This window comes from Betta splendens, chromosome 3, assembly GCF_900634795.4.
Source record: "Betta splendens chromosome 3, fBetSpl5.4, whole genome shotgun sequence".
Lineage (NCBI taxonomy): Eukaryota > Metazoa > Chordata > Actinopteri > Anabantiformes > Osphronemidae > Betta > Betta splendens.
In genome coordinates this window covers 5,963,742-5,977,801 of record NC_040883.2, presented here as the reverse complement: position 1 = coordinate 5,977,801, position 14,060 = coordinate 5,963,742, and the positions used below count along the sequence as shown (strand labels likewise).

The 14,060-nt window shown below is 43.8% G+C and overlaps 2 protein-coding genes across 2 annotated transcripts in view; one reads left to right on the top strand and one right to left on the bottom strand.

The window, feature by feature from the left end:
* Nucleotides 1–4,297, top strand: part of LOC114852034 (thrombospondin type-1 domain-containing protein 4-like) — a 23,529-nt gene extending 19,232 nt beyond the window's left edge. Inside the window, exons 15-18 of the mRNA XM_029144057.3 lie at nucleotides 159–332; nucleotides 409–588; nucleotides 669–813; nucleotides 890–4,297. Coding sequence (XP_028999890.1) covers nucleotides 159–332; nucleotides 409–588; nucleotides 669–813; nucleotides 890–1,032 — 642 coding nt within the window. The 3' untranslated portion in view covers nucleotides 1,033–4,297. The remainder of the gene's footprint in view (nucleotides 1–158; nucleotides 333–408; nucleotides 589–668; nucleotides 814–889) is intronic.
* On the bottom strand, nucleotides 3,963–14,060 carry pepd (peptidase D). The gene is made up of 15 exons (XM_029144872.2): nucleotides 13,949–14,060; nucleotides 12,140–12,323; nucleotides 11,813–11,940; nucleotides 11,450–11,513; nucleotides 9,713–9,760; nucleotides 9,538–9,599; nucleotides 9,187–9,231; nucleotides 7,574–7,649; nucleotides 6,232–6,278; nucleotides 5,829–5,897; nucleotides 5,623–5,700; nucleotides 5,322–5,470; nucleotides 4,955–5,139; nucleotides 4,659–4,850; nucleotides 3,963–4,453 (listed from the first exon to the last, which is right to left on the bottom strand). Exons 1-15 carry the CDS (start codon nucleotides 14,047–14,049, stop codon nucleotides 4,310–4,312), a joined length of 1,572 nt encoding a protein of 523 aa, XP_029000705.1. The 5' UTR covers nucleotides 14,050–14,060; the 3' UTR covers nucleotides 3,963–4,309.

Genomic DNA, 14,060 nt, shown 5'->3' with positions numbered 1-14,060 from the left:
CAACCTTTATTCCACCTACACAAATAACTGTAGAGCTTCAGAAAAAGACACCGTATAGATTCTTAAAATGAAATGGTGCTGATCACTCATCTGTGAGAGAGCTGAGTGGATGACGGCATCACGAACAACAACAGATCCTTTCTAACTCTGCTCCCCAGTGTTCTGCTGAGTGCGGCATGGGCGTCCGGACCCGCGGCGTCCTCTGCCTGGTCAGCCACGTCAGCAGCCTGCCCCTGGAGGGCTGCGGCAGCGAGCGGCCCGCCGACTCCCTGGTCTGCAACAATGGCCCCTGCGACAAGCGCCTGGAGTGGTTCACGGGGCCCTGGAGCCAGGTATGAGGCGCTCCCCCCTCCCCCCGATTCTGCGCCGCCCCCGCTCCGCTGAGCCTGAACCCGCGCTGTGTCCCAGTGCTCCGCAGAGTGCGGCGCCGGCAGCCAGCAGAGGCCCGTGGTGTGTCTGATGAGGTCGGACGAGGGCTTCGCCGTGGTGCCGCCGTACGAGTGCTCGTCCCTGGAGCGGCCCCTCGGCCAGCAGAGCTGCAGGCTCAAGGCCTGTGGGGCCAAGTGGTACCACACGGACTGGAGCGCTGTGAGTCGGCCGTGGAGGTGTGTTAGAATACAGCAACCGGTATCACATGTATGACCCTGCGTCCGGCTCCTGTTTCCCAGTGCTCGAAGACGTGTGAGGGCGGCTTCCGTGTGCGCGAGGTGCGCTGCCTGTCCGACGACATGCTCCCCAGCGAGGCCTGCGACGAGCGGACGAGACCGGCGGAGAAGGAGCCCTGTCGCCCCGAGCCCTGCGCGCCCCACGTCGGTGGGTCGGCAGCACCGCCCTTCACCCGGGGCGTGAGTGACGCGGGGTTGACGCCCGTTCTGTCTTTATGTTGCAGATGAGAGCTGCAGAGACAAGTACTTCAACTGCAACGTGGTGGTCCAGGCCCGTCTCTGCGTCTACGACTACTACAAGACCAGCTGCTGCGCCTCGTGCTCGCGGGCCGCCCACAGACACCCGACCCGCCGCGGCCGCAGCTAGCGCCCCGACACCACCACCAGCACCAGCACGCCACCAGCTGTCCAGACCCGGCACGCTGGCCCCGTGGACCCTGGGAAAATAACGGAGGACAGAACGCTTCTCTGGAGTCATTCATAGACAGCAGATGGGAGCGAGGCCCAGCTAAGACCAGCGGAGCTCAGGAGCCCAGTGACTGGACAGACGCTTCCCTGGTGTGGAGAGACCCAAGACATTTCATGGAATATAACCACCATGAACTTTAATACTTCATCCTGAGGGGGAGCAGTTTCCAGCTGTAGAAGTCAATCACCCCAGAACAGAAGAGCACCCGTTCACTGTACATATTCTCCTACTGTGGTGCTCGTGTGGCGTGATGGAGACGGTGCCGCCTCACCTGTCATGAACTATAGTATTTACCACTTTGTTGACCAAAGACACAGTAAATAACCCCATTAATTACCCACTGTGACAGATTAACAAGCACCAGCTCCTTTATTTGTAGTTTAAAATCGTCCAAACGATGTTTTGACTGATTTTCAAAACCACCTGATTTTCTTTACCTGCAATAGTGTGTAAATGAAATGTGTATATACAGTATGTACGTATGAGTGAATGAAACAGATCTTAAATAGTTTGTCACACACTCCTTTCATGAACTGATAAAAAAAAATCCCTCTTTATTTATTTGTGCCCCCCCCTCCTCACCCCCACCTCACCTCCCTCTCCACCAATCACAGCCTGAACCTTTTGTGGCAGGTTGTGGAGGCAGATGGTCTGATGACCCAATGTGTTTGGGTGCTTTTAAAGTGAGAAAATTAATAACTCAAATCACGACAGTATCTCACAAGTATTGATATACTGTAAATACTTTACAGTATGAAAATCACAGCAATAGTAAATGTTGTTTAATGCTACATATGTGTTATTGGTTTTATCGGTTCCATTCAAGCTCTATAAACATACCTCAGATCTGTGAGTACTGTACAATGTGCATTGAGTTGAATGACTCACGTATACAAGCAAGGACTTCATGATTCTTGCTTTTTCTTAAGCTATCGAGAAAAGTGGGACAAAAATACGAGAACGTCCGCTATTTACTTTACTTTTGGACTCACAGCTGCAACTGTTTATGTTATTTTAGATTCTTAGTGTTCAGCAACTGATTTTCGGTACACGTTTGTGATGTTTTCTGGTAGTAAAGAAAAGTACTGACTGTACGCATTCCAGCGGCTTTGTCATCTATTCAGAGGACAATGGCGATAATGCAGTGAATGCAGTAAATAAGCAGACAGGAGGTTTCACTGCTGGCACGCGGGTTAACTGGCCTGACTCAGTGTGTGGCCTGGTGATGGACTGATGACCCGTCGACTGTGTGCAGCTGGGATAGGCTCCAAACCCCCTGCTGTTAGGAAGATGGATGGATGTGTGTAACCTTAGACTGTGTTCAGAGTTCAGATGCTCTGTACTGTCCTCATGCTGAACTACTTTTTTTGTATTCTATTCTCACTTCTGCATTGAGTTTCCCTCTGTTATGGACGACATAAACCACAGGATGCCCCAGCAGCGCTGCTCTAGATGACAGTTATTCCCACTATTGTTAAAGAGTGAAAGAACGTTTTTAAATGCAGCTTCCATCCATCCTTTGTCATTTTGCTACAAAACATGCTGTGGATATCGCCCCTTTATGATAATGATGTGCATATTCACTAAGCGCCCTCTTTGAGGAGGAAAATACCAGGTAGCCACAAGCAATTAATCCCCAGTAAATCCTCATTATACTTGGCCTTTAGTACTCAAAGGCCAGAGCATGATTAGCAACAATGTCCCAAAAGTCTTGGTAATGACGTTGTAGGCTGGCAACCGAAAGCCTCGTAATCCACAGACACATGAGCTCAAGGTCTGATGCAACGCTTCATTAGTGCAGCAGCGGCAACAGAACAAGCTTGACTGATCAAAAAGGGAAACAAACAATAAAAAATAAACTTTTATTATAATCAAAGTCATTTAATTTGTCTATGATATATCTAGAATCTTTAGAATATAAAAGTCTTAACATTTAGTTCACTATCTGATACTGTAACTAAATCAGGCCGTTGCCCAAGAGTGTAATTCCTAATATTAACCACGTGATGGCGCCAATGTAAACATTACAAATCTGATACACGCAGCTCTATAGATGGCTCACATGAGGCCAGCCTTTCATATCATGATCATATATAGTTCAGGGACAACAATAACACAACCGGGCATCAAGCTGAAGCAAATCTGGTTCAGAAATGTGTTTTCAAAGTTCGATTGTTCATCACTGATCAACCTGTAGAGCTCCAGTATCAACTTTATTAACTGCTCACTGACTGGTTTCTTCTTCCACATGGTTGGACCTGCCATGGCTCCCGTTGACTTTCCATCGTTTTTCAGGTTATTCAAATTACAGACATGGCTCAAATGTCCATCATCTGCTTCTGTTAAAAAAATAAATATTGTTCTTTTTTGTGGCACCGCTGCCGTCTGAATGCTAAACACCTGCAAAAAGGCTTCTTCATCTGACTACATGGCAGGTGGCAAACTACTGCTGAGACTATTATAATTTAAATTACTGTTTTCTAAAATTATACAGTTAAGCTGCTATTGCTTCAATGAAGAATTGGCTGTTTGTTGAAGTGATAATTTGCACCTCAACCTGTGAATAATTAGCAAATCTAACACCTCAGGCAGGTGTGGAGATGTGAAAACATCAGAATGAGTCACGGGGTGGATTCAGTATAAATATAGGCATAGAAATGTAAAGAGTAAAATGTAAAGAGTGATTTTTCAAAACGTGACCTTGTGAAAACGAATCACTTACATTAGAAAATAAACAAAAAAGCTGTACAGCCATGTCCACCTGTAAACTGTACTGTAGGTTTAGAAACACAACTACAAGAAGCAAACCAACACAAAGCTGAAGCCAGTTGATGCAAATTAAGCTGTTTATTTAATGTCACTTTACAAAGTTGAGTAAAAAAGTCAGGAGGCACAGAAATCACTACATTTGGTGTATTAAGGTAGAGACTGTCCCTTAAAGTGATTTAAAAATGACCACAAAGCTCCAGCTATTATAAAATCTGTATCAACACAGTCAAGTCATTTGCTTCTTTCATGTCTCGTGTCAGCTCTGTTTAATTATTCTTGATTATATGTGGTTCCGCAGGCCATGAAGGTGACGGATGTAGAGAAAAGTCATTTCACTTGATCAATGCGTATGTTTTTAATCTGTGCTAAATGATGATGTTGATTTTTTTTTTTTGAGAGACATCATTTAGAGTTTCTCGCTGCTGACGACGGGGCTGAAGGTTTTCTCAGAGTTTGCCATGAAAGCCTCGATCTCCTCCACGGTGCGAGGGACGCAGGTCAGCAGCTCTACGCCGTCTGCCGTCACAGCGATGTCGTCTTCGATGCGAACCTGCACACAGTCGGGACGCGCTTCAGTAAGCATGTTAAAAAAAAGACATGAAGAATGATTCATGTGCTACAACAGCCACAGAATAGACGTTTATGCAGTCTGTAGATACTCTCATGCTCCATTCTTATTATAACCGGGCTGATTTCTACCACCTGTCTGAAGACTCCATCCCAACAAACACGTTTAACAGCGGTGTCACACTGACCCCTCCGAAGCCGCGGAAGCGAGCCAGCACTTGGTTGTTGATGAAGCAGCTCTGGGCCGGGTTGGCCAAGGCCTGGTCCAGCAGGTGGTTGATGAAGTATATGCCAGGCTCCACAGTGAGGACCATCCTCTCCTGCACGAGGCGTCCCATCCGTAGACTCTTCAGTCCAGGCTCATCGATGCGTTGAATCCCCTGCACGTTACATCCCAATATTAAAACTAATGACACATTTGGACTAACAGAAGAAGTCTACACAGTTCTAACACTAACAACTGGGGGATGTCTTTTGCTCCCACCTCAGGGTAGCCTCCCACATCGTGCACGTCGATGCCCAGCAGGTGTCCCAGGCCATGGGGCATGAAGACCGAGCCGAGATGGACCTTCTCCATGTCTGCCACGCTGCCCTGCAGGATCCCAATCTTCACCAGCTCCTCCAGGTGAACCTGGTCAGCCAGACGGTGCATATCAGGCCACTTCACACCTTAAACACAAGAGGTTATTGTCAATATTAAAGATATTTAAACTTTAAATTCATGTAGGCATGCCTGTCAAAACCCTTTTTACAATTTGCTCAGTCACACTGTTTACATCGTATTACATTTTCTAATTCCATATTGTAGGTCCATGAATTGAAGCCTGTAACTTAATTAAAAAGACAATTGCCTGGTTTGATGGCAGCCATGACAGTTCTGGAGGACTTGAGGACAGCCTCGTAGATGGCCTTCTGATCTGGAGTGAACTTTCCGTTAGCTGGGAAGGAGCAGGTGATGTCTGAACTGTAGCAGTAATACTCTCCACCCATGTCAAAGAGGCTGCAGGACACAAAGAGCAGAACGGGCTCACGCACAGATGGTCTGACAATGATGCAATAGCTCCACCTTTAGGTAAAACTGTAGCATTTGTAAAAGAGTGGCGGTGTAGTAACTGAGGAGGTTGGATATGAAACCTAGTGACAGCTACTCACCACATGTCTCCATCTGCAATAGTCTTGTCATTAGGAGCCCCAGCATGGCCATAGTGGAGCACAGAGGAGTTGTGGCCCCTGATGTCGCACACATAATTATAGGAAACAATTTAAATACACAATTTAGCCTGGTAACTGATGTGAAGATCACACGTGTGCCCACTATTAAAACAACGTGAGATTTCAAACCATGCATGAAGCCTTACGTTCCACAGATACAGCTGTAGGAGGTGTGGCGCATGCCTCCTCTGGTGTAGCAGTAGTGCTGGAAGAGGCTGCAAGGGCAAACAGGAAGAGAAAGCAACGTAGGGCACAAGAATTAAGCAGTTAGACACAGGACCTCCACTGCCCTCGTCGTATCTATCACAGTCACATACTGTATAGAACTTTAGATCTGCAGGATCTGTTGTACAGGTGTTAATGAGACCTTCTAACTGAGAGCTGTTCTGACATTATATGATATGAAAAGTGTGAAATTTAAGGTTTTCCTAAATCCATTAATGATATTTTGCCACTATTATGGCCATGAGCAAACTGTAAGACATTAACAAGCCCGATATACAGTGAACACTGTGCTTATAGGATCAATAGGTAAAGTACAGCACTTACCTCTCCATTTCATATTCTTTTTTTCCAGGCTTCACATTTTTCATCACCTACAGGGAAAAAAGAAGCTTTTAAGTATTTAGATTATTATTAAATTAGAAAGCATAAAAGCCACTGCAGTGAAAACTTCCAGAACCATCAGATGCTTTACCTGTTGGCGCAGTAACTCAAACACATGCAAAGCCACTAAACAAAATATTAAATTGCCTCTGCACTTCACGTGTCGTCTCCACGTTCACTGTAATAAATTTTGACTTATTACCTGATGCACAGTCTGCGGGATTTATGCAGAGTCGGCGTAAAGAGTTCAGTAGTTTGTGAAAGAGGCCTCAAGCGCTCGCTCACCTGGGGAAACCGCTTCTATTTTTACTACACATCTATAGGGTGCAGCAAAGCCAACCTCCAAAAACGGGTGGCGCCAACATGCCTTTAAAACGTACAACTAGAAGGATGCACGCGTGATTGAGAGGAACAGACCACACCAAACCCCAGGTGAGTCCGGCCAGCTGCATAGCAGCGCCGCCGTGGGTCCATGCTCTGTGTGCCAACGGGGGAATGAGAAGGCTTTAAGTAGCAGTAAGCTAGAAAAGCGATATCTACAGTGAGTGGGGAAAATAATCATCCCTCTTAAATGGACCACATTCTGCTGCGTTTGCAGCCTGAAATCAAAATAGAAAGCTTTAAAAAAAACATCTATCATTGAATAAGAGTTCCTCTTCCAGCTGGATTTTCTCAGCGCTAGTACCCACAATGCAACAAGACCCAGGAGTTATAAACGTACAATATCAGTATCACTGGGTTCAAAGAAGAATCACCTCCTTGTAAAACACCTTTTCCTTTAATTACAATCTTCTTGTCTCCTAGTGGCTCTTTCATCTAGTCTGGAGTGAAGTCCACGCCTTTAATAGACTCCACTGTGATTCCAGTGGTAAATGTTTGCATCCACCCCCTGATTCGTGGCGGTCTGACTTCATACCCCAGATCTGTGGACAGGGCTTTGCCAGGCAGCCCATTGTTTGCATCTGTTGCGCTACCAGGGACTGGAATGCTCCAGGAAAGCTCTCGCCGTGTCGAGCTAATCAAAATAACCACAGGTGATCACAGCTGACTGCCAAATTGATTTTCACGCCACAGAGATGTGGTTAGCGACACGGTACCGACTTTGAGGCGAATGTTTCAAACTTTATGTATTACTGTCTGACATGTTGCCTAAATCGGCCCTGCTTAATTCAAAGGGGCCGATTCCTTTCTACACTCGCCATGATCTGCCTGGTTCCCGCCTATTGTGCTCTTTCGTTGTGTGAATACACTTGCACAGGGCCTGTCTAAGTGAGGAGAGTCTCGCCTCTTTGTGAGCTTCACTGGAGATCCTGTTGGTGTAGCGCAGAACCTCCAGCTCCATATCAGTCTTAATCAGGCGGCTGCAGACACACACAAACAAGACAGCGAGGAGTGAGAAGCCAGTTCTGTCTCTATCAATACGCTGCCAGTCTCCAGAACAAGCAATGTAGAGACAACAAATACAGATTCATACTCCACTGTCACACTGTGGTGTGTTTGGTGACTCGGTATATTTTTTACATTTTTGTCCATCAGTCAGACTGTCGTTTTAGTTTTCAATGCAATGCTTGGTATGGTATATTTGTCTTCCAGTCATACTACAGTACATACTGTACTCTTATCTTAATGATGTCCAGTTGCACTGTTGAAGGTTTCTGTAAACTGTTAAATAATACAAATATTCTCTGCCCTCTCTGACTCCAGGGATCCTCGTTCTATTTACTGCATTTATTGGAGACGCTTCACATTTTTAGAATCTGATTGGCAGAAACAAAGATCTCCCCGTCCTCAGATGCCAGTGGGAAATCTGTGCGCATGGTCTTGATTTTAAATCTGAGCTTTAAAAGGTTTCTCTGCTGATCTCTCTCTAGCCACGCCCCCATGCATCTAGCCACACCCTCTTCCTGATCTTTTAAAAGTCAGCAGCCATGCTATAGGTTTTAATGCATACTGTAGATGAAGTCACGTTTTGTTGTCTGAACTCTGATGACTTTATGGTTTGCTACAGCTTGGAACGGTCTCATTTATAAAACACTTGAGTAGGAAGTAGTTAAGAACAATTTTCCGCTTCATGGACGATTATTTGAGTTTGTTTCGAACTGGCTTTTATGAAAAGCTTAATGGATTTTATTAATTGAATGTGCCTGTAAATGTTAGCTTTGGTTGGACTCTTTGGCCACAGTGCCATGTATTTAAAGTAGCCATGGTCTTTGTGTTCCTGGTAGGATGTTCTGTGGAGTCCTGTTTGGAGTTATAGATTTTCCCTCCTGTTTTTTTTTTTTTTTGTTTTGTTTATTGCCTTAGGTTTTAAAGGTTTTGGTCTGTGTATTCTTCTGTTTCCTCTATTTTTTATTAAAATACTCCTTGCCTTTTACTCAATGGAACTTCCTTGAGACAAAGACACACTGAGACTATTATTACTAGAGCCAAATAAATAACTCATCACAGTGGTGGCCAATAATGACACTAATAATGGTTTACATTAAAAAGCCTATTAACTAAACAGCCCCGTGAGCTCTAGAGAGAAGAGGGGGCAGGGAAGTTCAATCAAGTGTTTCTCCCTAGGAGGTGTGCCTGAAAAGCATTCCTCTTTATTTCACAAAATGTCAATTCAGACTCTAATGCCAAGGACAAGCAGGAAAGCACGAAGTCCATTAGATGTGTGCAGACTGGCTCCTGATTCTAAGAGCGGAGGGGGGAAAAAAAAAACAACTGAAGACAAGGCCAGATTCCTAATTGCACACCCAGAATCACTTGAGTGGGCGGGCGTCATTGCAGAGGTTTGTCATTTTAAAAAATGGCACAATTTGGCTAAAGAAACTCAAAGAGCTACAACAATAATCTCACCTCCAACTGACTTTCTGAGTTATACTACAAAAAGTAAATTGATTTACTCACCATTCCACAATGACTGGGTGCAGGAGAGTGTTGTTTACTTGAAAACTGATAAGTAACAAGAAACAGAAATAAATTTTTAATCTACCTTTGAACCAAGTTTCTTTTATTAAAGCACTTCAGGGTCAGAGTATAAAGCAGATAATAAGGTGCATGTGGTTAAAACGAGAACAAAGAGCAGAGCTCCAAACAGCAGTAACGCTGCCCTGACACTGATAAGAAGATTACCCTAGTTGAATTAGGTTACTAAGAAACGATCTGTATGCATGTTGTTCTGTTGTATCCTTAGTTAAAAAAAAAAAAAGCTTACAAAGTATAATGATGTTAATTCAAATTGATGCCAATTTAACATACCCACTAATTCCTTCAAAGGAAGCTTCACGGCAGATGCTCCCACTATCGGTATTCTGTCCTCGCTGCAGAGAAACAACAACACACAAAAATTATACGACTACTACTATATAGTGTATTATATGTATTTATATTCAGGTAGATGATGCCTTTTGATCTGAAAAAAGTTATTTCGCACCAGAGTTAGCAGAACCGCTGGTCTCAGGTTGGACAGCACGTCCACAATCTGCAGAGAAGCAGACGCAGAGTAATTAGAGGAGCGAGATGCACAGTTGAGCCGCAGAGACGGCAAGCGGCAGTTCTCTGCTACTGTCACGCTGCAGAATAAAGGTCACACCAGCAGGAGCCATCGTGGGTACAGTACGTGGTCCTCCGCAGCAAAACTGAATGACAAACCTCAAGCGGCTTTATTACACCTACTGCCAAACAGCCTAAATGTCAGATAACAGGAACCTGACTCAGTGCTCGCAGACACTGGCTGATATTTAAGAATAGGTTTTATAATTATCCCACAACGTTTGCTGTGCTGTCTCAGCAGAGTAAAAGAATGTCCCAAAAATCTAAATTAGACTCTAGCGCAACAGCCAGGGTTGAAATGAACTGTATAAAACTTATAAAACTGCTTTAAGAGACAATAAACTAAATAGGAAAACACCAGGATGTCATCATCAGTAAAAGGCATGGCTTTAAATAAATGGATTTAACAAAAACAAACAAAGATTTTCACCAGATTACTGTACTGTGACCCGCTACTGACACCTACATACTCCAAATATTAGAGATAAACCCACAGACGATCCGTGATGATACAAACAAGCACATACTTAAAACTACTGCAACATCAGGCCGCTTGCTTATTTAAAACACAGACAATGTTCCAGGTGTTAAGCCCGGCTTCTGCTAGGAAAACACAAACGCTGTTCCTCTTTATGCCGTCTGAATTCTAAACACCTGCAAAAGGCTTCTTTGTCTGACTACATGGCACAAAGCAAACAACTACTGCATAAATTACAGTTTTCTAATATTATATAGTTGCGCTGCCATTGCTTCATTGAAGAATTGGCTGTTTGTTGAAGTGATAATTTGCACCTCAACCTGTGCATAATTAGCAAATCTGACACCTCAGGCAGGTGTGGAGATGTGAAAACATTTGGAATTGGAGGAGCAAAATGAGTCATCACTTGGTTTTAGTATGAATATAGAAATGGAAAAGTAAAAGTACTGTATGAGTCTTTTCATCTGTGGAACATATGAGTGATTTGATGGCCAGTGAAAGCTGTTATAATATATTAGATTAGTAAATGTGCACGTTTCCAAAACGGCTTAGGATTTGATGGCTGCCATCAAAGCTCCCCTGGGAATCTGATACTGTCAAACAGTATCCATGACTGCATACACAACCTGAATACGCAATTATAGGCAGCCTGAAAAACTGTTTGTTTTAAATTACATTTATAAAATGGAGACGAGAGGCGCAGACAAACAAACATAAAATGAACGCCGCTGTTACATCAGGTTAATATGCTTGTGACGCGCTACGTGCTTTGTAATAACAAAGCCCAATTTGCCCAGAACAGCCATTCATGGCATCAACACCTCCTGCAGGTTTGAATAAAAATGGATGCATGTGCCCAAAGTCCAAATAATAACACTGGTCCTTCTACCTGGTGACAAAAATGTCATTGTTTGCTCACAGGTTCGAATGAATGATGACTTTCACCTTTAAAATAGCTGTGAAGGCTCTAATGTTCTCACCTGCCTGTAGTTGCTACGATGAAAAATGTTTTACACACACACACACACACACACACACACACACACACACACACACACACACACACACACACACACACACACACACACACACACACACACACACACACACACACACACACACACACGGGTTGTGACTTACATCGCAGGTGTAATGCACCTCATCTACGGCATACTTGTCCTTGAAGTGCTCTTTAGGAAAGATCCTGTTGACAGACGCAGCACAATGATGGATGAAGACCATGGCAGACACCAAAAACACCAGCAGAGAGGAAGTATTCAGGGAGTGATGGAGAGGAAAAAGTACAGATGCCAAAAAAAAAAAAACTGTACATGACAAAAGCTGCTTTATGTGATGACATTTAAATGAGTTTTGTTTGCATTTACAGTTAAGTTCATGCAAACATGATCTAACTCTTCACTCTAGTTCTCCCTGACAGCTCCGCGCCAGGTGGCGACGGCCGCTGGCCGCGAACACGGCTCTTTGAGGATTAGCGGCACTCACTCTCCCATCCAAGTGGCATAGCTCTCAGGCAGTTTGGGAACAAAAAGCATGGATTTTCCGGAGTTCACATCAATGGCTCCATAACAGTCGGCCTCGGTTACACCAAAGGTCCAGTGGAAGAAAGACTCCTACGAGCAGAATCGGTCAGGGCATTAGTGAGGGCCAGGAGGGTTGCAAGATCTCGCCAGATTAAGATGAGAGATCCCAGCAATATCTGAGTAAACCAGCAGGTCACCACAAACTACTGGCACATCAATAAAGTCAAATGTCCTCGGATACGACTAAAAATACAAGCTTCCTTCCACAAGTGAGGGGAAGACAACGTACCTGCCTGAAGAGGACGTCGGTGTCCGTGCAGTACCTCTGCTTCTGCTCTCCTCCCTGCAGCACAACCACTGACTGTGGCGCCACACCATCTTTGGCTTTCAGCTCTTTGCACAGGCGTCTCCGGTTTTCTGCAAATAGGGCAGCAGCCACCCTCAGGGTGTCATTACCCAGCCAGTAGAAGGCTCTGAAAGGATGGACACAGATGACAGGGAGGCTGAAGGTGGAGGAGTGATCGGAGGAATAACTCCACTGGACTCTGGGCCTGGATTAGGACTGTCCTGTAGAGGCTGCAGGACGACACCATTAACCTGTCCTCAATAAATATTATCTAATACTTTGAATAAGCTTTACCTTGTATATAAAAAACAAACAGATTTTGAGTAATAACATTTTCAAGATGTACAGCAGCTGCAGTGGGAAGACATTGATTTATTGTGTGACTAGGGAAACTGGACATGTTGTGGTTTCCTCTTGGGGCAGAGAAATTGGATGTCAGCAGTGAACTTGAGTTGGTCACTCTCCCCATACAAAGTGGACTGACACATTCTACATTATTGCACTAAAACTATCTCCAATAGTTGTCTAAACACAATAACTTGAAAGTGGTGTAACACTAGAAGACCTGGACTAAACCTACACAATTTTTACACTCAAATTTTATTTGGTTCCGTGTTATATTTTACTGGCTTCAGTGTTATCATACTGTAAATCTACTGACCAAAGAGGAGACTCTTTCTTTTTTCTGTATGTTACTATCTTTGTCTGAAGTGAATCCCCCACGATTGGATCAATAGATATGAGCCAGAAGATGTGGAAGAACTAAAGCCTTTGAGAAGACACACTGTACATAAAAGCTGACAGACTGACCTGCAACTCAAAGGTCTGGCAGCGTTGCTGATAAGATAGGAAGAAAAATAACTGCTTCAGCGCTCTGAGGTACTAATTAAGCTACTGTAAGGGGAATCTGAAGTCTATTTCTGTTACATAATATTGTAAGGTGCGCCTGGTGCCTCCAATCACAGCCGTCTGAAATCTGCAAACACTTCAAACTTTTAGGATTATCTCAGCAGATCTTTCTGTGATTCTAGCAAATGAAGAAATTAATTCAGTTTGGATTGGATTCAATATCAAAACAGTCATTACTCTTTGATACATGATACATATAACTTACTTCAACATTAATAATTACAAAATTTTAACTCTTACCAGTAACAATGAAAACACACAGATTGCTTGTTTTTAAATTTAGTTTTCATGACTTAGCACTTACCATTAATTTATCCCGGAAGTCACGTGATTTAAAGGGCATAGGAACAAAATACAAGCGGTTGTAAACTATGTCTCTAACTTTTTACTGTGTTACTTGTTGCCTGCTGTGAAATGCTGCACACGTTCAGTTCAGCGTGGCTCTTAAACGTTTCTCGTCGAAGATAAACCAGCTTGTGGATCATGTGTCATTCCTTGAGCACAGCTGATCACTGTGATCATCTTACACAAAATAACATTGTGTCCTGCCAAAAAGGTTGGTTTAGCACAAAGGGCTCTATAATTATGGTGGCCACGAAAATTTTAAGAACAATAATATTTTTATAATGTTTAAAAACAGGACGTAAGCTATATTTACGTGCAATGATTTATAACGGAAGTCAGATAAAAGTTGACTGCGCAGATTTGTCTTCCTGCTTTAATAACACGCTCGTGAGCTAAAATAGGAGCAACATATCTCTAGAAACATTTTAGAAACTAAAATATCTAAAATAAATACATATTCGTTGCAGCCATAGTCATAAACCAGTAAAGCTCACTCACTGTTGTGTTGCAGCCATGATGACGTTCACCCAAACTGTCATGTGCTCGTGGCGGTCACGTGAGTTTTGTTCGGCTGTGGCGCCAATCAGGAGACGTGGCATCGTGCTGCATT